Below are 24,568 nucleotides of genomic sequence, written 5' to 3'. Positions count from 1 at the left end.
TATAATGGTCAACTATCTAATATCAACAATATAATAGTTAAGCATGTCAGACATCTTGCTTTTATTTTCAAATACTCAAATACTACAGTGAACACTAAATATTGTAATTAATTTAATGTTATTGGTCGTAAATATATGACATAAACCATAAGTGAAAATTTATATTTCGGACCCACAGACATGGTTTTTATTCTTGATGATGACCAGCTGCCCTATTATGCTGCAAAGACCATACATCTGATAATCAGGTGAATAGCGAGACGATTAGTTTAGTATCTTAATTTATTGCCAAATTTCAAAGACGTCATTCATTTTACAATAAATAGATTTGGTGATTTTTTGACATGACGTGAGCCGTGATATGCATTTAAATCTGTTAATCGTATATATAATTAGGCTTACACGTTTAAAAAGTTTAAATTGCATCAATTGATATAAAACAATTTTGATTCAAGTATTGAACTGGATTAATTTTTAAAAACTTAAAAAGATGAGTACTCATCGAACGAGTTTTCAAATAATTTTACAGTAATAGAAAGAACCATGTTTGATTTTAAAACTTAGTTATTTTAAAATATTTTGTGTACACAACTTGCTTAATATAATTCAATATATGTAACACGATGTTTTTAAATTTTTGAAATTATAATACGAAAAAAATTGTACTGAAAAAACTTCATTAAATATTTTCAATTTCCTATTGGAAAATGATTCATAAATATTATATACCTACGTCTATACAGATTAAAAAATAGTTTAAGAATTGAACAATTATATATTATTACCTAAAATGCAATTTTTTCTTTTTTGAAATAATAATATACATTCTACAAAACAACAATACAATTATGTCAGTAACATAAATAGTAAATAATAATTCAGAATATTATTGTTGTAATTTGACTTAATAAGGTGCATACGTTAAAACATAGAAAGACAACGTTTTGGCAGCAGTATGATATAATATAATATATACATTCCTATATCGATTCATTACTTACGGTGACAATTTTAAATAACAATGCCTATATACGTCATTCATATTATTATGTCAACAAGGTAATCGTGTACAGTGGTTGTTGCAGAAATGAAACACCCAGTTAAAATAATATTATAATATACTTAAATGCATGATACGGTTATTATGGTAGTCTAAGGAGTCATATTTTGTAGGGCTGAAAATTGTTGTAAATCACCCGAACCGATTACCTAATGTAACTTATGACAAGGAATGTATAAAAATCTCTCGCTATCCGTAAAGGTTGATCTTACTGCATAGATATTAAATTAAGATGCAAATCCTGATTTGCAATTAAAGTCGATAAAAATCACGATTATCAACCTAATTCCAAAAAATTATTTTATTTTTATGCATCCCTTAGATGATATCTATCATTTGATAGTAATATTATGGATCAGGCCACATTTCAATGTCTATAATAATTATAAAATTTTCTTATTTTTCTGTTACGTACATTGTAGTTTGTAAATAGTCTTATTTTGAATGTTATAAAAGTAAAAAACAAAAATTTAAAAGATTACAATTACTTTGATGCATGCTAATCTTGTCATATGCATTTCTGTATGAATTTATTTAAAATAAATAATTAAAACGGTCCTTTATTGTAGGACATTGTGCCGTTAATATTATTATTTTCAAAGCTTAGTCAATAGTTTACAATACACTATAATTTAATTAATTATATTACTGACCTTCACTACCAAGAAAAGGAAAAGGAATTTTCAAGCGCATTCAAAATAATTAATCTACTAATATTATACTATAATATCTTACAAAGCTGATAAAGAAAATATTTTGACGCAACGACCAAAAGATAATAGCATTAATGTTAAAATTACGTAAGAAGCTATAGTATAATGTGTGGTGCTTATATTTATACGTTTCATTCGTTTGGCTTTATTGTCAAAATATCTTTTATGAAAAAAATAAAATAAAAATAGAGAATAATTATATGTACCTAAATACCAGCTTATTTATGTAAACATAGACATTCAGCTACTATCGTTTATACTAGCGCGTTATTTTGGCGATTTTGATAACAAAAACTGAGAAATTATTAAATAATTTTCAAATCTTAACTAAATAGAGAAAACTTAATCAATTTTAAACTTTTGTACGCTTCGCGAATAATCTTATATTATTCTTTTACGTCTACCAAACGGAACTTACACGTTTGGTGATTTTATCCAACGCGCAGAGTTTTACATTAAAATAAGCCCCGAGGAATAATAATAGCTCTATAACACAATGCATTAAGATTTATAGCTATTATGGTATGTATTCATACGTACAGTGAATTGAATTCTGTCATTTATATAAACTGTCTCCCCGATGAAAACGTATTCAATCAAAAGTGGCATCTTACTGAATTCATCATAGCTAAACGATTTCAATATTAAGCGGTTTCCACTGTATTTTACATTTTTATCTCGACCATACTACTAGTGAAAGTCCCTTCGTCACAATAACATTGATTTAAAGTGCGTTATTATTTTCGAAGACCAAATATAAGATTCATTCAATATAATAATTCCATAATCGATTAACTAAATAAAATATATAAATCACGAGAACCTCTACATGTAATTAAAACATCATATGCCAGTAGGTAGTATTTTTTTCTTTTATTAAAAAATAAATAAAAAAATAGTGTATAATTTTTAACTTAACATTATATTAGGATTCTGGTATTTTTATTATAGCATTTTGTATAACTGCAATTTTCATGCGAGAATTCCGACTGGCAGTATTTCCATAAAAAATAGAGTCATAGAGTGTGCTGTATCGATTTGAAAATGTAACAATAACGGATAAGATATAGATTTTTCAAGGTAATTGTATTTTTTTATTCTGAAAAGTTCAAAATACCTTTTCGGGATAATCATAGGACGAAGATACATTTGTAATACTCTCGGGATAATATTAGAATATTCAAGTTTGGAGTGGAAGAAACGACCTAAAAGATGATTCGTTATCCAGTTCATAAAATAAAATAATGATACAAAACTTTTGACACTTCATGGGTATAACCACTTTTTTATTTTTGTAATTTTATAGTCTCCAAAGAATGTAGTAACTTGCAATATAAATAAGTTTTACAATATGTATACCAGAACTTTTTCAAAGATGGAACTTATACATTTTTTTTCTCCACAAAAACTTACAATTGATGTACGAGTATACTGCAAAAATGTAAATCTACAGATTATTATTATATGAAAAACTAATTGTGCAACAGTTGAGAATATACATTTTACTTACTTACCCAAAATGTTAATGTATATTCTGTTATTCATAGTAATTTATTTTTAGATGGTATTTTTATGATGCACTGCAATATATATATTTTTTAAATAATATCATTATTAAGTCCACTTTAATAATATTTTAGTATGATGTTATTTAATATAATAATTATGTTTTAGAATCATGGATTTTGACGTTTGATGGAATATTATTGTTCTTCATAAAAACCATTTTAATGTTAAAAATAAATAATTATATATAGGTATATGACAATATATGAATTTAAGAACTAAATATTATTATTACCATTGATCTTGTGGAGCTTCTATTACCTAGTGCTTAAATGCAATCTATTTCTTTGTTCAAATCCTTTACGCAATTACTTATGTATTAAAATTAACATATATATAATTTCATCATCAATAATTACAAGTAGAAATTCCAAATACTAGTTTATACTAATTTATTATTTTATATTATATAGTTTAAAAAAATTTTTTTTATTTAGCTATATCTTATATTATATTTTATCTCAAAAGTTAAAATAATACTCATAGGTTTACTTCAATAAATATATGTTCCATCAACTCTATCTTATTTCTAGTGTTATCTTTTTTTCCTGGAGTCAATTGCAAACTGTAACGGGATATTTTAATATTTATGACAGCAAAAAAATTTCCTGGATCTTGCTTAAAGTGCATGAAACACTGAGTCCCATTGGCGATTTGACGTTACCCTACTTGAGTTTTTTCTTCCATCACAAAGGTCGACAGCTTTTTATCGGTTATCTTTAATAATTTTTTTTTTTTTTTGTTTATTTAAATTCTCAACACTGGTAATTTCCCTGGAGGTAAAACGCTGCAGGGGTTGTAATATATACCCACCGCGGTGGTGGATACGGTCCGGTTGATTTATAACATTTTGCTTCTATCGTTTATGGTTTGAAATATGAAGTGATAAATTAAAATAAAAAGCGAAATTCAATATCATTTTGAAAATTTAATAAATATTACATGCATATATATTGTATCATTTGCTACCGACTGTGTCAAAGAGTTATTCCATAATATCATCATTGCAATTTCAAACGTTTACATTGCTATTGATTTATTAGACATATTTTTTTATTCTCTTAAAATTAAAACAGGCTTGTCAAATGGAATATAAAAGGTAATTTTTTAAACATTTAAATATTACATCGCTTCGGCTTCAAATAGTCAAAGAAAATAATTTTACTTATCAAACAAAGAATACCGAATACCTAAATGAAATTAAAATAATATACAGGATCATCCATTTAAAGGGTAAACTAATTACCTCAAAAAGTATTTCATTTTTTAAACTCCTTTTTTAAAAATATCAAGTTTAATTTCAATAAAAATTCTTTTAGTTATATTTTTAATATAAGAAGGTATTAATTATACCTAATTGTATAACTCTATTGCATATTATATAATTATTTAATTTGTTCAATTCTACATAGTTTATTAATTAAATAATATCACTTAATTATTTTCGATTTTATTTTGAAACATCTATAGATACTATTATAAGTAATTAATATATATGAAGTTATTATATTATATATTATCCCTTTGTCTCAATAATTTGTGGTTATTATTTACGGTAACAATTTTAAAAATTACTTTATAACAATTGATGAAAAACCAAAGAATTTGCTATCATAAAAATTATTAATAAACGGTAAAAATATTTTTTATAAAAATATTATTTGACAACCTTTAATAAATTAAAAATTAATTTCACACTAATTATTGTTTATTATTATTATTATTAATCCGAATACCTAATTTTGATGAAATATTAGCATGTAAGATTATTATTTAGAAATTGTATTTAAAATGTTTTTTATATTTATTATTTAATTTTGAAATATTATGAATCTTTATGAATCTTTTAACGTGAGTTATTAACTTTCATTAAATTTTAATGTTAGTAAATATTTATTATGTACAATCGATTTTAAATATGATAAATTTTATTGTAGAAACAACACTATTAAAAAATAAATAGTATTTTTTATTTCACGATATTATTCAAGTACAAATACGAGTATGACGTAATTATTCGAAGGGAATATGAAGGAGGAAAAAGAAAGCTAGGTGATTAAAAATTCAAATTTATCTAATATGAATTTATTTGTTTTTTGATTTTCTATCCAACTCATTCGTGTTTTCGATATATAGTTTTGTGCATTTTAATTTTTTTTCCAGTTTAAAGCGATTTTGGACAAATTACGAGATGTATTGCAGTTACAATGGCTATTTATAATAATATATTTTATAGCAGTAGACGTCATCGCACAAAATTGGTGGTGTGTTTTAGTTATAAGTTATCATTTGGTTTTCTGCTTTCCACCTGTGACGTTTAATATAGAAAACTTTCAGACAAGTCACACACCGAAGATGACAGTGGTACCGGAAAATGTCCTGATCACGACAACCCGTCGCCATCCAAAGTCCACAGACATATCAGCTGCTATTATCGGAAACAAAAAAATGCCATCGATTTTGAATTTCGTATCAACATTTGAATCCATATTTCATTTTAATAAAAAATTATATGTGAACAGATTTATTATTTCAAATGATAAACGTTGTTACTCTGTATCGTAAATATATACTTATAATAATCAATAATTATGATATAATCTAAATACTCAAATCAACTACTGATCATTCAACATATTTTGATTTTTTTTATAGCTATTCTTAGAATAGTAATTGTTTGGAAACGCAATAAAAAATACGAACTGAAATTCTGGTTTTATAAAATTGGTTGGCAAGATACAGTTCTTCAAAGTATTGGTGGTTTTTACTATTTTTCCAATAATTGTAAAGATTAGGATCTAATGATAAATTGCATATCGTTGAATCCAAGGTAACGAAATAAATACCAATTAATTAAATATTACTATTGTACTTTGATCCCTAATCATTTATTAACTTATCAACTAATTAGACATATAATATGACAAATTTATTTTAATCACAATTATTTTAAAGATAATTATTTAAAAATGAAAATGTGATCGCCACAGAATTCTATCATATTTCCGCTAAGGACTAAAGTATATCTTGATAATTCCATGCTGGTTCTATAATTATAATATGATTATAAATTATAATATTTTGCAGAGTGTAAATAATAAGTATGGGTATCTATCTAGGGGATAATAATGTGCAATGATTCAATGATTTAAGATAGTTCTATCAATTATATAATAATATTTTAATATGAATTACAATTTACAATAATAATAATACTGATTAGTGTAGAGGTTTACAGTATTTTCTCATAGAGTGAATAGTATAAGTATACTATTATCTATTTCACATGCTTTTCTTTCTTCTTTGGCGATTATACGGTCAATGCACGATTTAAGAAAGTTCTATCTAAAATTATGGGTACTATCCTTTGATTTTTTTTTTTTTTTTTTGTGGACTTGTGGTAAAAGTATATTTGTTATCCTACGTAACTGCGAGAACGTAAAGTGCCACAGTTGAGCTGTTTTTTTTTTCAACAATCGGATATGTTAACCATTATGATTGGGTCTAGTTGCTACTACAGTGTAAAAGTGATTTATAAGGGAATGATATGGTTCTAGGAAAACATAAATTTACAACGTTGGTAATTTGTATGTTATTACTTATTTTTATTATTATTATTTTTTTTTTCATGATAAATAGGTTATTGAACTATAAATTATAATATTTCAACTTAAAATTCAACTAAGAAACTTAATTTTAATAGTGTAAAAATAAGTTAGGCATCAAATCCAAAATAATTATTAGTCAGTAAATAAAATAATTTGTTCCATATTTTAATTTAAGTAAAAACTCTAACAAATTCCAATATAATTTTAAGCTCCATGAATACTTTCATAAATACAACTCAAACTACTTAATATTTAACCAACAATTTGTATTTTGCTGTGATTAGTATAACTAGCTGTTGTCAGTATTATTTATTATATTTTTTCTTTTATAATAAAGTAATGTGAATATTCTAAATAATACAATACTCACTCATAAGTCATAACATTTGTGCATATTGTAAAAGCAAGTCTTACATTTTCACACGTTGTTACAATATAGAGGATTTTACATTATTACATTTCAAGTTAATAACTTAAATTATTTTTTCATTAACAAAATTATAAAACTTTATTAAAAATAGTCTATGTACAGTCTTCATAGCCTATGAATCAATATTTTTTTTTTTTTTTTTGCATTAAAAGTTATATTTTCAATTACGATTGTTAAATGTTTGCTTATTTTATTATTAATTTATGATTGATTGCAATTCAAAATAAATCTATCATTGTATTTATTTTTCAATATCATATTTTGATGTAATATATATTTATTTGGTTATATAGTTTTAAATATAATATTCGAATCACATTAATTAGTAATAGATTCACATGTTTTCGATATTTCTAGACATTTTTGGCAATTTTCCAACCCTAGATAAGTGATATATAAATCTTAAACAACAAAATGCGAACAAAAATATGAAACCTAATCGAACATCTGTAAACTATTTAGAGAATACCCGCGGGCTGTAACTATACGTTTAAACTATTACAACACTTTATAATATGAAGATTTGTACAAATATACAATCAATATGATAACTTAATTTATGATATCATACGTGACGTGTTATGTATTTATAATGTTTCTATTCGAAAAAAAAAAAATATTTTCATATATATTTCGGCTGTCACAGTACATCTAAATGACGGTTTTTAGAACAAAAATCGTTTATTGTAATTAAACACTATATTTTTGACGTGGCGAGAAATATCCCATTGTAAGCCATACTATAGTTATAGGTAACTAATATTTAAAAAAAATTGTCTTTTTAAAACCACCCAAAACACAATATTATGTTTTATATTATGTTAATATACAACTATGGTTAGAATGGTTCGCTTTTTGGATTGCATTAGATGACTTACTTAAATAAAATAATGTAAAATATGACAACAACTTATATACAATATTATTTATTTATGTTTATGTATCTATCTATGTAAATATATGTTGTGCAACTTCATAAACATTGTATATTATTGATTAATGGTAAGCTGCGTCAAATTATTAATTACGAAAAAGGTAAATACAAATGTGTCCGTCTCATTAAAAGTTCCAATTTATTATAAATTGTTTTTAATTACATATTAAACGGCAATAATTTTTAAGTATGCACACTAATTTCTTCAGTGCCGTAGAAACCGCGGTACGGGCGGTTCATTGCACCGGGGCCCCGCGTTGAAATTTCTAATACGAGTATGAGGCCCATACTTAAATAAAATAATATAAGAATTAAGAATCTATACTAATAACAATTTTTTTAATAAGATCGTAATGTAATGATAATGCCGTTAACACTTTGTTATTTAAGTATAATATAGCACCGCCAGGCTTCATATTAGCACTCCCAGTTCCCATATAATAACATGTAATAATATAATTATTTTTAAATGTTTTTAATACATAATAATATTGTGTACAGTATAGTCGCTTAATAGCTTAAATAAATAAAGATTAGCGATTACATTAACATGTATACAATTTCAACTTTATTATTAGTTATTAATTTGTCTATACAAAGTATTGAAGAAAAATTGATTAAAATTTTAGTTAATTATATGAGTATTATAATTAAAAAGTCAGAATATAAAAGATAAGTACAAATTTAAAATTATTGCAATGCAGTTTATTATATTATTAGTGGGGTTGTGGACTGTGCCACTGTGGGGGGCTAAGTCTCCCACGAATCTGTGTACCATAAATTATATCAGCCCCCCCTACATTCACACCCAATGTGTGCCTTTAAAGAGGTCACAGATTAAATTGCACTGGGGCCCATCTATTTCTAGCTACGGCACTGAACTTCTTATCCTTCAATCGTACATTTACACAATCATATTGCAACTAATGATATTATTATACTTACTAAAGGTTGATGGATGGTGCAAAACATCAAAATACATTATACACCCTTGATAACTCCAGAATAATGGTCGTCGAAGTGTAAAAATATTTTTTAAGTCCTCACAAGGAACATGACATCGTGGACAATGTATGTGACACAGTGTGAGTTTTGATATTTTGTTATTTATATGTTGACGGTCAGTAGAATCTTCAAGAAACTCGAGACTAGATTAGCCAGAACGGAAATGACGGGGCCTATCAAATATACGTTAAGACATACTCAACTGAAATTCCATAAACACTATTAACACGTATCTACTCACAAATAGTATCAAACATCTAAAGATGAAGTCCGAAGGAAACGTGATCTTCGTCGAACTTGATCTCAGAATCCATTTGATGAAGAAAATTGGGTCTTGATAAAATTGCTTTCAACTTTGACAGCATAAAATCGGTGAATCGACTTGAAATTCTAGTATTTTATGGTGTTCCTATATTATTAATTATGATTCACTAAGTATGCTCACCCAAAAGTTGTTTATGTAACAATATATTTCGTTTGAATTATGGCTTTTAGAATAGTATTCTATATTTGAATTTGAGTGAAATATTTTCATTTATACAGGGAGTTACACAATTTATTTTAAGGAATGTTTTGATATCTAATAAATGCCTTAATACGTTTTTAAATGTGCTTATATTTGTAGGTAAAATTGTTTAAATTTAAAAAATATATATTATTGTGATAGTAACATTGACAACACTGAAAAAAATCATCCTTAAGTACGACAAAGTTGGAGGTTTCCCTTAAAAATATTAACCTTGATACTCTGTGATGAGATGATATTGAAAAAAAAAAATAATAAAAAATAGTATAATGCACATAGTTAATTTGTTCAATTATATAATTAATTGATTTTTAATCGATTTGATTATGAATTACGAACACAAACAATAATCACAGCCTATAAGATACATTATTTATTTTACTATAAAAAGGGTGGAAGGGTGAAGGTTTGTAAATTTATTGATTGTTGCTAGTCTATCATTATAGTTTTAATAATACCTGTATATAAAGTGAAAACATACATTAATCAATATTTAAACACAATGACTAAATGTTGGGTATCAAATAGAAAAATGTTAGCTGGAAGAAAATGATAGGTAAACCTAATAATGAGGTGTCCCGATAATACTGTAAATGTGTGTTGTACATAAATCTGTTTTAAGAATTATATCAGTTTAACAATATTTATTTGGATTAAAAATAACAAAACATTTTTAATTTTCAAAAATGTTTATAATTAACATACAATTTTAAACAACGATAATTATTTTTAATTGAGGAAAAATTATATTTCTAAAACATTTTATTACTGTCGAAAGTCAAATACAGATCTGACGATTCAAGAACTGTAATCATTGAAAGTTTTAATGTTTTTATGGTGAAATGAATATTATACAAGATAATAATAATATTTTATCCCTTTTTGCCCATTATAACTAAATGGCATAAATTCTAACTTGTTGGAAAATATTAAAATTCCAATCTTCTTTCAAAACAACGCTGTTTAACAAAATTATTCTGTTTTAGGAATTTTAAATGTTCATAATCTAAGTTTTATTGTATGCTTAGTTAAAAATTAAATACTGAAAAATATACAATTTGTGACCAAACATAAAAATCTGGATTTTTAACTAAAAATATTTTTATGTTAAAGCTGTTCAAACGAATTAAATGTCTACCAGCATGTTATAATTAATATTGTAATGTATAGACTTGATGGGTCACAAATAATTTTTTTTATTACATACAGTATTCAGCCAATAATTTCATAATATACTGCATTATTTATTGTAGCTTGTGTAGAATATTTAATTAATACTCGTGATTTAAAATATCAAAAGTGGTTTATAAAGAATTACATTGTGCAAAAACCATACCTTATCTTCAGGATGTTAAAATAATTTTGCTTTTTAATTATCATAGCTTTCTAACTTTTTTTAATATTTGATGAATTTTTTGTGTCTATATATATATATATATATATATATATATATATATATCAATCTAATATTATTAATAACACTTAAGTGACATTTTACGCTTGAAAATTTTTTAGAGTACCTATTGCATTGTTTAATCATAATATTATTAAATCACTAGTGTCACGAATATATTATATAAATAAAATCAAACGATATGATTTCTATCGAAGGTCAAAGTCATTTAGTCACGATGAACTGAGTGCCGCAATTATTTCTTTTATATTTATTTATTTTTTATCATAGTTTTTATAGATATTGTTTCGTACCCACAAATAAAAATATACAAAATGCCATTGTGTAGGTTGTAGTTGGAAGTTAGATTCTCATCGTAATGCCAAAAAAATCGGGGTATGGCTCCGATTTTTTAAAAACCAAGTAAGTACACTATGAATTTATCATTTTAAAACGATAAAAAGGGTATTTTATTGTAGGTACATTTACAATTTAAAAATTTCGATCTCGATGTAGTTTAGCAAAAAGCATTTGTGAAATTGCCAAAAGAAATAACGATGCTCACACGCGACTAATAACCAATGATATAGAAAGCTTTGTGTCCACTAATGCGTTTAAAATAAGAAATTTAAAGTTTATGGTATAAACACATTTTAACTATACGCCAAACACCTAATATTTTTTTGATTACTCAGACAACTTAGAGTTTTTCGGATCAAATATACTAATGGCAAACAACCTTTTAACATCCCTCAGGGAAAAGCTTAGACCTTGTTTAACACCATACTTCTATCAAGACTATACAAACTTATATTAATCATACTTTGCGTAGCCCATCAATAAAATTTGTTATTCAACATGTACCCGTGTGTGTATTGAAGTAAATAAATATGTGAACAACTTTTTTTATGAATGGCGTTTGCTGCTGTAGATATTATATTTAGACACTATTAAAATTAAAAAAGCGCGTTAGTCGTGGATGTCACTCTGCTGTACAGTAGGTTACAAGTGGATTATTGTAATGGATGGAATTAAATTTGAATCCAATCATATTATATCATTGTATACGAAAAACGCTTCTGAGTGGAGACGGTTTATCTGTCTAGGATAAATTATAGATTATTAAAAATTTTCAAATCTTAGATTTAAAAAGAACAATTTTTATGAATTTCTAGCTTAAAATAATTTGCGAATTTTCGTGATTTGTACGTATGTTGTCAAGATTCAAACTTTGAATGCTTGTAAAAAATTGTGAACATGTATCTGTCTTATTTTTCAACTACTATCGTAAAAATATGTTAGGAGCTTTGTATTAAATTTTAAAATCCGAGATTTGAAAAGTAAAACTTTTATGAATTTCCATACCTAAGATAATTTGAATATTGCCGTAATTTTTACGTATTTAATCAAAATTTGAACTTTAAATGCTTGTAAAAAAAAAATTACCTCTCTAAAGTACCAGCTCAAAAACATTACCATTCTGAAAAGATGCTACATTTGATACTTTTGAGCAAATTTAGAGGGAGAAAAAATGTTTACAGAATAAAAAAAAAAAAAAAAAAGAAATAAACATTATTGTAAAACCCGTAAATTCCTCGTTCCGTTCAGAATTTAAAAATATAGATAATATTATAATGACGATGATATTTCTTATCTAAACAAAAATTTACTAAAAGTGTTATGGGAATTCGTTATGTGTATTTTAGTTATTTTGGTCATAATGAATACCTACAAAAGCTGCAGCAAATATCGAACGCGTGTTTGAGAATTTATGGTATCGGCTAGGTGCTAGTGGTACAAGATACAATTAGTAGAAATTCATTAATCTTAATAAGATCAATTAACATTTATAAATCGTAGCTTGAGATTCTTTTAAAAATTTAATCTGAAATTAATAATTATAATAATTAGTATCGTATCAATTACTGCGGTAGGTAGTTTAAAATTAATGTCTTAATTTTTATTTAAAAAATATGTGTAAACTCGATTCTATTGTAAGGTACTTATTAAAATATGAGTGCAAAGTACGAATATGAAATTTTTTTAATATTATGATCTTGCGAAATATGTCAAACCTAACGAATATATTATAGTTACTCGTACTATGAAATGATTCAGTTGAAAAAACATATTTTTTTTTATTTACAACTGAGTGTACTTTGATGTTGCACAAAAACTTACACAATCGATCATCAGGCATAAAATGACAACGTTGTTCGATTGTCTCTGTAAGTTTACAAATCACTAACTAGTATAAAAATACGATAAACATCATATTATCTAATATTGAGAAATAATAGTACCACCTACGCGTTAGATAATGATATAAAAAGTCAATCTCCTTTCGACAATATTATTGTGTCGATATTTCCATCGGTCCATTTAACCACATATATACGGCTTCATCCACATGTATAGCCAATACACCTACGTAGCTGCAGGTAACAACCAACGGGATACCTAGATATAGAAATAGTTAGCCACATTGTAACATCGTGGTCTTTACGGCGAAAGAGTGAGCTGAAAACACGCTCGCATAATGTACACGTAACGCAGGCAATTCCCATTGACGGGCGCGAGAGATAAAAAAAAAAAAGGGTCCGTAGGCGCTCTCTGACGGGTCTGATCGGCAGCAGCCACCAACACCCCCTTTGCGCCGTTCCGACGGCGAGCGGTGGTAGTAGTCCTGCTCATTATACCGAAGCGAAAACACGCTGTGCAATCTCCGCCGTATACGACGCCACCGCCGCCGCCGCCGCCTCCGACGGTTCGCGCTCAGTGTACGCCGCCGCCGACAGTGTGTTATCAACGAAATACGACGCCCCCACGTGTCTGCGTGTCGCCGCGGACGATTTTTTTTATTTTCCGTTTATTTATCGTTTGTCGTTCCGATTCCGGTTGTCGTTTCGTTCGTTCGCCCGCCTGACGTCTCCCACTCGCCAAAGCTCTTTTACATCTATATTATCTCTCTGAAAACGTCGATATTTTTTTAAACTCAGTGTCCGTCTCTCTTTACACTCCTTCAAGCAATCACACCCTCACAAACTCGCTCTATATCCATCACCGATACTACCCACCAAACCGACATACGCGTACACGCTCGAGGGACATGACTTAACCGTCTATAGCCACGGACGGCATAATAACGTTGAAAGGGTCGTTGGATCCGTTCGCCGGTGCAACCAGTGCAGGTATCACGAGTGCCGTCATACCGACCGATACCGCGCAGACTCATCGCAGTAGGCGTTTGGTGATCGGTTACCACGACCACCGCAGTGTGCAACAACAGGAACAACACGTGATCGCTACCTCCACTGCCCCCACTGGTTGTGACTTGTGCGACATCAGTGATCACCATCACCACCACCACCAGCAGCAGCATCAGCAGCAGCATCTCCATCAAACCGGCGTGTCCGTTGCCGCCACCACCGCAGTCGTTGAAAACTTCACGGTTCAGCTGACTCCACAGTCACTAAACGCGCCGCTACCGCCGTCGCAGTGCACTTGTTACGCTTTTCCGGTGGATCATCACCAGCCAATACGTCCGTCGATCGGACCCTTACGATTTCGTGGTAACTGCAGACTGGCAGTCAGAACGTTACCGTATCCTCAGCCACAGCAGCTTTCGTTTCGGGCCACAGGCACGGCACTGAACCAACATCACCACCACCAGCCCCAACTGGCGGACGGTCTCTGTCACTGTCGTGTCGCCACTGCCTTGGCCGCCAATCAACACCAGCACCAGTTGTCGCACCAACAGATGCTATTCGTGCCGTTTTCGATGCCCGCCAACTACGGCAATCACATTGCTTGCCCAGCGCAACCCTCTGCCTCTGCCGGTGGTGGGTCGGCAGCCGCAGCAGCCGCCGCGGCCGCAGCTGCAGCTGCTGTGGCCACGCTTTCCAACGGTGGCAATCCAAACTCAGTCAGTCCATCAGCCACAGCCATCGTGAACGGAAACGCAGCAGCTGGACTTAAGGTACGTCCATTTGAATTTCATATAGGTTTTGTAGATACCGAGTAAATTACATTTAAGTCTTACCACAGTAACAATTGGGCACATTGACATTAAAACAGATAATTCCGTTGCCATTCGAAGGTGTTACGACATCATAATGTGCGAGTGATTTATATTTAACCGATAAGCGATTCTGTAACCGTCCTGGCTAAGGTACAAATTGATGTTTAATTGGCATAACTCGTATCATATTCATAGTAGATAAACGTTGTAAGAAAAATTAACCACCTTATGGACAAGTTGACAAGTTCAATATTGTATGGTCACTTTAGTGGAATGGAAAAAAAAAAAACGAGAAAATCCCATCTTAATAGATCACGGAGAAAAGTCAGAATTAGAGTATCTACCCACTTTTAAAAGTAGCGTTGCAATATTAATCTGAGTAAAGATTTAAATATTTAATTTTTTTATTGTAGGTAGGTATACCCAAGTGTATCATGTTTATATTTTGCAAAAATAACTTATACGGAAACAAAATAAAATAGAATTTCGTAAAATAATTGCGGTTGATTCCTGGTTGAAGCGATTCGATCCATAATACTTAAATATTCGTAAATATTTGTATATGGTTCTCCCTAAATAAATCATTCATAGTACCTTGAATTTCAACGTCTTTGTTATCACGTTCTTTTATATAGTGGCAACACTGCTTGCAAGTAAGATTAACTTCAAAGAACTTATATTTTCTAAATGAGGTGTACGATTACTCTAAATTAACATCATATTTTCTTTGATTCATCACTCACTAAACTATCAAATTTCAAAATTGCTCTTTCAGAAAAAAAATATTACAGGCATAAAAAACATTTTCAGAATATTTTTTATTAACATTAAAGGATTATTGCAATTAAATAGTTTCATGAATTTATAATAAAATAGCCGTAGTTTTAAAAGACTTATATTTAGACAAAAGGCTATGATACTACTTTCCATAGTCTGTTTCAAGACATTTAAGTACAAGTGGTTCTGCAGTGTCTGTACAACTTTTGATTACCTATAATGAAATCACAATTTTTTTTTTCTTTTAAAAATACATATATTTCTGCTTGTGACAAGTTGAATGGTCATAGACAAATTTTTTTCTAGTTATAGGTATAAAAAAAAAACTTAATCACTATTTCTTTAAATACATAAAGGTTAGGTTATATGTTATACTTTATGGAAAAAAAATCAAATATGCGTTGCATATAAAAATGCAAAAATTTGAAAACAAAATAATTATCTAACGTGAAAAAAAAATAATATTATTGTTTCACTCATCCATTGTTTCAACTCATGTTACTGATTAAACATGGAAACACAATTTGATAGCACGATCTACCCACTGTTCTTATCTCTTTAACTCGTATTTTTCTCAATTGTAATATGAACAATAATTAAAAATTCTCTGACCTGTATTATATTATGTAAATTTTAAATTTCAATTTTAGTAGTTAGGTGTACCATGACGTGTTCATTTATGGTTCAGTGGTATCATGGCGCACTTTATGATATCTATCACTACAATATTACATCTTAAATGTTGTTGATTCAGGGTTTGAAACCGATATTGGTTAGCAATTTTGAATACCAGTTAAAAGTTTAAAACCATTGACACCAAAATCGATATCAAATTTGAAAATTAAATGAACAAAAATCGATACTGGTAATTAAAACTGAAATTTTAATAGGAAAAAATGTTTTCGTTTATAAATCCTGATTATTATACAAAAACTGACAAAAAAATAAGTTTAAACATATATTTTATCGTGATAAAAATATTTAAAATACTATAATTATGCATCATAATATTAATCTTATATTATTTTGAGTATAATGTTAAATGACAAACTTTTTACAACTTATGAAACAAATATTATGTGCTTCTTTTCTTGAGTGTAATAGACGAGTCACGTAAAATCAGAAATTTATTTACGTATTGATGATAGTGCCTACATATAAATTATAACGATTTGAATTTGAATATTAATATATAACAGAAAGGTCGTTTAATCGTTTCCTAAAGAAAAAAAAATGTATTATCTGGAAGCATGACGGATGGTAACAATTTTCTGTTTCGGTCCTACGTCAAAGTTGAACTCGGGTATAATATTATATAAGAACCCAACGATAGTTGTACGCGATAAAATAAAAAAAAATAAAACGCAATATTTTTAAAATATTACTTGACGTGCCCCTCCTATTGAAATTGGTAAGCACATTAGTAAAATACCAATACCTATCTGAACTTCAAAATATATCGGGTGTTTTGTGGAAACATAATAATAATAATACCGATTCCTTACCTTCGTCAGAACATGAATTTCTTTTCACTTTGCAATCATTTTCCGCAAACCCGGTCCTTTGATGGATGTCGTATTTATATATGGAGGAAAAAAGTTTTGCAATCATTGTAATGAACTGCACAAACATCTTCAACCTTTTCGATGTTTGTTGTACCGTACTATATTAATATTTTGATCAGTAACAAAAATACGTCTACAACGTAAACAGGTTCATTCATAATAACATAATATAATTCATGGGTCAGTGGTGGTTATTTTTTTTTTTCATATTTCAGACTTTATTAACCATCGCTATCGCCCTACAAGGATTACAGTAGCCAAGAGTCACAAAAAAAAAAAAACACTGTTTCTTCATCAATGTTAGAAGCCAACTTTGGTGGGATTTATTGCAAATCAACTAGGGTTTTAGGTCCCGTCTATGTTGATGTGTTAAAGCTACACACAGCAGAAGCTTCTCCAGTGATTAAAAGAGAGAGCTGTATCTGTATGTGTGTTGGCGTGTATTCAAATAATTACGATGTGCTCAGCGTTATACGCAGGTGGTAGATATTAGAAAAAGGTACACAAAGGATAGTCTTGGTTAAATGATTAATTTCGGTTAACCACCCACAAATTAGTGATCATAAAACGATTTTATTTCGAGTAGGCGATATCATTGTTATACTGTACTACGGTAGAATCGTATATAATATTATTTTAAATCTCTTAAATGCATGATGAGTCAAATTTAAGGACTATAATATAATAGTTCAAACTCGCTGTGAACCATCGCATGTTATTTTATTATTTTATCGACAAAAAAGTTATTTGATTCCGGATGTAACGAATCAACACAAACGAAAAATACGAACAATTTTCCAGCGCATCTAACGATCGAGACATGATGTAAAAAAAAAAAATTACCTCTTTCAAAATTGTACACACACACACACACACACCCACATCTATCACCAGTGATCACACTGATTGCAGATTGCCGCTCTAATAACAGACACTGCAGAAAGTCAAATGTCATTTCAATTACTCTTAGATGTGTATGCGTGTGTGTGTGTGTGTGTGTGTGTGTGTGTGTGTGTGCGCACGTAAATCTGGCTGGGGTGTTTACTTTAACCTTGCTCTCCAATGCCGTATCAGAGACGATCGCCGGTGGATTAATTGAAAATCACGCTATTTCCGGACGCCCTAGTTTGATTTTCACCCCCACGCCACACATCACCCGACCCAAGTCGACCGAGTGTATACGACCGGGCGACCGGCAACGCTCTTGTATCGGTCCACGGTCGGGTGTGTATGTAATATTCTGCATTAATACCATTACTATTTACTACTATAATTCGTTCTAGTTTAGTTTTAACACAAAAACGAATACCGTTTGATGGTATTGTCTGCCGGCCGGATTAGTCCAGCTAACGACCGAATAAACGAAGCGAGGATCAAAACGCGTCCCAGACGTTGATTGGGATTTAATTTAATTTTTTTTAATGGCAATACAGAGGCTAGCTGCATTTAAAACATAAGTGTGTTGGAAGTTGAAAAAAAAAATTACACAAAACACTCAGATAATTCAAAATTGTTACACTAATTTGTTTCGAAAGCATTATAATTTATGATAATATGTATATAGTATAACTAGTATATGGCTATATAACTTATTGATTACATATCTAGTACGTCGTATCTCGTATATGACTAAGAAAAGTGTTGTTCTCCTTCATTTATTTTCATCAGTAATTATAAAGATTTTTCAACCACCAGGAAAGTAGATCTTTAATATTTTTATTTCGAATTTTTTACATTGAATTATGTTTATTTTATGAACGTCGTTCATTCCATACGCTATGGGTTGATAGTTTATACACTTTATGGCTTTGGATTTTTACTTAACTTGCAACTCTTATTTTAAGTAATAAGTTAAGAAGTTACCAACTCAAATATGTTTCAAGTTTAATTACAAACTATTTTCAAAGAAACATTTTGATGACAAGATAGGTACTAATAAATGTTTTAGAATGAAGCGAAAATAGTTTAATGACGATGTCAAAGTCTTTTTATTTAATGATTTATTTCTTAGAAATTTGACGTTATCTGTAAATTGTAATGTGATATATTATGTGTAACTGATATATTTTAGAGAAAATAATACTAGAATATACGATTATACTTTCATCGTCAAAGTTGGGACGTTAAAATTGAACGCGCTTTAGTGCACATTTCCGTAGGTAAGAATTTCTCTATTGTCTTTCCCATGAAGAAGTTTTCTTTGTTCAAAAATAAAAATAATAGGGTTTCGAGGAGCTATGATTGCCGGAAAAAAAAATAGAAGTACCTCGTCTGCATAATAGTAGTGCGTTTACGAAAAGTCCATACATGGTTAATATCAAACGGAGTTTTGCAATACGCGTAGCCTACACGCCTGAGTGAACCGAAAATCTGTTGGTTGGTCGATTTACGTGTCAGAAAAACTTAGACCATAAAAAAAACAAATGCCAAAAAAATCGTTTGTTTGTCTCTGACAGTTAGTATTACAATCTAATGCAGACAGTATATGTATAGCTCAAACAAATTTTAAATTATCACAAATTATAATATATAGACTATTACAGAATTTTGAATATTATTTAGCACCACCGCGATATTATGTATATATACATATATATATTTTTTTGCCAAGTTTTGATTCAAGTTCTATGAAAAATTACAAACAAAATTAATCGGTTGAATTCCCTAAAAATAGTAGAAGCATTTAAAAAAAATACGTACATATATGATTAGTGAAAATATAATAATGTAAAATTACACGTCAGATATTATGTTATCATTTAGTCACGAATTAATGCTTTTGTACCGATTTAGTATGATCGAAAATGTAAAATATGTTTTTCTAGTGGTATTTATACAACGAACGTGTACAGTGGTATATGTGTGTGCATATGCGCGCGTACTGGTTGTTGTTGATGTCGTCGTTGTCGTTTTGTTGTGGTGATGAATAGATTTATGTTCTTTTCGAGTAAAATTTATTTCTATCGTCGACTCATTAGAAGAAGCCGTAATGAGGGCGTACTGCACAGTCCATTAACAAAAGAGCACTACTCTTAGGAAACTCGGCCGGATTTGTACAGTTGTAGTTAGCTGTCCGTTCAGCGTGATAGACGGTGATGAAGATGGTTGTTTAGATGAAGAAGAGAAAGAAGACGGGAACGACAGTGGTAATAATAATAAATATGTATTCTCGAAAGTGAATTCATGAAAAAAAATTGTCTGGTTGGAAAACTTTATCATTCGAAGTTGAAGAAAATAGTATTCAGGTAACATTACTATTCTTATATTTTTTTTTTTAACAAGACCCAATGTAATAACTTTCAAAAGCACTGTTCGTTATAATATGGTATCTATTATCTAATTATCAGCGTCCGACTGACAAAAACGCTTTGAAATGTATGACACATATTATAATACAATTCTGTATAAATGCACAAAATCAGTACACAATGTGAAGTTGCACGAAAATACCAATGTTACTCTTACGTACATTCGGACTCTATAATAATTATGAATTGTCGGTTTTTTTGTTTAAATAATAATTCCAAAATTGTTTTAAATTTTAAATTGGTTTACCTACACAAATATATCGTTATGCATATTATAATATATTTATACATACAAATAAATCATTATTTATGATTTATAATAACGCAAATTCATGATATTATATTTTTTGGTATAGACCATCATCGTCGCTCATGGTATTCAATATCATTGTAGAATCCTATTCAAATTAAACCAAATGGTTTACTTCAATCATAGTGAAGTATTGTAAGAGAAATAATAAACCTATATTTATTGCGCCAGATAATATAAAGTCCGGTAGCGAAGAACTCAAGTCATTCCAAATTGTTACCTTTCGGTTCATTCTGCAGCGAGAAATAAAGAAACGTATTTATAGACAAAAATATATCCATATATTATGTTACATAGTATAATTCATCGTACAAAAGAGAAAAAAAATAATAAATGACAGCGATGTAACATAAGCAATCAAAACTGCACACCTGACAGACATCATTAAAATTTTACACGCATTCTAAACAACGTAATCATATTTTTGAAATATTAATTAATAATACTATGAGTTATAGGTTTGAGTAAATGATTTTTTTTTCTATTTGAGCTTACATATTACCAATTCCAAAACCAATATCCAATCTGATATTTATAATTTGTTTTTCAGCACAAGCTTTTCCTAACATTTTCTAGTAAAATATGACAGAAACCTATACCCATTACCAAAGACAATGTACATACTACTATAATTGTCTAAACAAACTGTATATACCTAATGCAAACATTTAAATTTGTATATAAAATAAACTTTATTAATAATTAGGTACATATTTTAAGGTATTCTAAAGTTATTCAAAATATGTTCGTTATTGTCTAAAAAAAGCAATAACATTAAACATTCTATAAGCAATATTAAAATGGTTACGAAAAAACTAATAATTTTTTTTTTGTACCTACCAAAGGATATCAGCATGCATTTACCAAACAAAAATATCATTATTATGTACCCCAGTCTGAAATCAGTATATTGTTTAACGCGCAGATAGTCTTAAACGCATTTTACTAATTAAAAAGTCCACTGGAATGCAAAAGCAATGTTTTACAGAACAATAATATAGATGAATGAAAATATTTCTAGATAATTCATGCACAAACCCTCGTCACGGTGGTATCACGTTGTTAACTCGTTTTGAACCACGATAACGCATACGTTTTGGAGCCACCACGGATATTACTACATACGAAGAACAAAATCAATCTTTACGCGCATATTTCTACATATATGTCTGCATTACTTGCATTGTTTAGGGGGGGGGGGGGGGGAGTGAGAAGAATAAGTAGAAAAAACATAACATATTTATCGTTTATATGTTATGTACGAGTATAAAACCATTGGCATTTTAAAGTTATGTACGTTAAAAAAAAAATTTATAATAATCATAAAATTAAATGTATATGAAAGACAATATTCAAATTAGTTTTAAGCATCAGAAATTCAAATGTCTCCTTGTCTTTATGCAAATACTAGCTGAATAACCCGGATTCACCCATGTAGAGTATTTTGTGTTAACAACTATTACTTTTATTTTATCAGTTTTTATATTTATTACAGAATGATTTTAGATATGTTGATCCTAGTTTGCCGATGCATTGTATAGAAGTTTCTTTAAACACTTTTAAAACTAATTAAGTTTTACATTAATATATAAATTATTGTGTTATATAAACCAAAAAAAAAATATATTTATATTGACATATTTTATTAATCTCATCAATACCTTTCTATAAATAGTATTTTTGGTACAGCCTTTTGGGGGCTAAAATAACCAAACTATTGGCAGGGCTAACTCTAGAACATGCAACATTGAACTGTCTATTATTGTTCTCTCAAGTAAATCCCTGTCATGCTCAATAATTACCCTTGAGACTTATTAATTGTCATAGCAAAGCAAACTTTGAGTGGGATTGTATATTTTTTTTAACTCAAAGGGATAATCAGTTGGAATCAATGTTATTTTCGAGATTAAAACTATGTCTCCTCTTGTATGCCTCCACAGTCAGGCACGTATCCAGGGGGGGGGGGTCCATGGGGTCTGGACCCCCCCGAAATTTTTGTGCACCGGCACATAAAATCATTAGGGCTTAATAGCAATAGGTTTTATATATCAATTAAGTATAAAAATTGTATTAACGATTTATTTCAACCCCCCCCCCCCCCAAAAAAAAAAAAAAAAAATAAAATCCTGGCTACGTGCCTGCCCACAGTGATAACTATAGCTTCTATTACATTTTTTTGCAGAGCTTTAACTTGCAATCTAGTTCCGTTACACAATTTAGGGGGGTTAAGATTTTTAGTAACATTATAGGTGCTCCAATTTTAAGAATAAGATTATGTGATGGAAGACCAGAAGGATTCAAAGTAATAAGAAATGCTAAAGAGTAATGGACAGCATCATCCGAATGGATCACTGAATCAAAAGATTTATATTCAATAGTTTTTTCATTAAATGCCTTTATTAGAATTTCGTTGATTTCGGCTACCTTATCGTTCTTTGGAATTAAGATGGCTCGCTCGCACAACCATTCGATAGGTTTTATCTTCATATTTATTATATCTGAGTAAATTCTGAAAGAAAGTTCTGATAAAGAGCTAACAACTGTGCTTAAATTTGAGAGAATAGTGATCGCACCTTCCAACGAAGGGAAATTTTCTTCTCCTATTTGTCTCCAGCAGATGTGTCACCTTTTATGACAAATTTTTTACCAGTACTTCTAGTTGCATCTAAGAAAAATGATTGGGCCAATGTTTTTTTTCAATGCCCTCTAATATTTTGTCATAAACATAGGACTGTTCATTATTTAGTAAATGTTAATTTAAATTTATATACTGGGCCAAAATACTTGAATCATAATTGATCTCGCAAAGGTAATCTTTATTTTGTAAGACTGCTTCACATCTTGATAGCCGAGGTAAACTATAATGTCGCGAAAATTGACCTACCAGTAATAAACCTGTATCTTTAATATTAACTAAGCATTAATTGTATACTTTATTAATAATTTAATTCACATTCTCGTGTTGTATACCTAACTCCACTCGATGTCGTTTATTTTCTGAAAGACTGTTCTAGTATTTTTCCCAAAGACTTAAAGATCGGTATCTTGTCTCTAATAGCATCTCTGAAATGTATGTTATTATAATCGTCAGATAAAGATCATAGTCAATTCATCTTCATATGATAAATAAACATTAAAATACCCAATAGATAGGTTTTTCATAGAACTAAAATGAAATCTCTTTAGAGTGTTTGTTTCTGAACCAACTTTTTATACAGTTCACCATTGAATTATACCTCAATAAATATCAATAATAATTTCCGGCTGCCACCAGCTCACATTAACCTCCATAAGTATTACATTTTAACATATCATTAAAGTATTCGCAAAAAAAAAAACGATAATTAATTCC

The 24,568-nt window shown here is 29.2% G+C and overlaps 1 protein-coding gene across 3 annotated transcripts in view; it reads left to right on the top strand.

Moving 5' to 3' along the window:
* Nucleotides 1-13,939: 13,939 nt before the first annotated feature.
* The window catches only part of LOC107168580 (nucleolysin TIAR), a 392,636-nt gene continuing 382,007 nt past the window's right edge, over nucleotides 13,940-24,568 (top strand). The window contains exon 1 of one of the 3 annotated variants that reach the window (XM_089218763.1): nucleotides 13,940-15,214. In XM_089218763.1, the coding sequence (XP_089074889.1) occupies nucleotides 14,996-15,214 (219 nt within the window). In that variant the 5' untranslated portion in view covers nucleotides 13,940-14,995. The remainder of the gene's footprint in view (nucleotides 15,215-24,568) is intronic. The other 2 variants (XM_089218762.1, XM_089218764.1) reach the window with 2 other exon arrangements.

Source organism: Diuraphis noxia, unplaced genomic scaffold (genome assembly GCF_037042655.1).
Source record: "Diuraphis noxia isolate RWA-SAM2 unplaced genomic scaffold, SU_Dnox_SAM2 contig0002, whole genome shotgun sequence".
NCBI classification, from domain to species: Eukaryota; Metazoa; Arthropoda; class Insecta; order Hemiptera; family Aphididae; genus Diuraphis; species Diuraphis noxia.
Note: the sequence above shows the minus strand (reverse complement) of the source record. Positions and strands in the feature narration are given on the sequence as shown.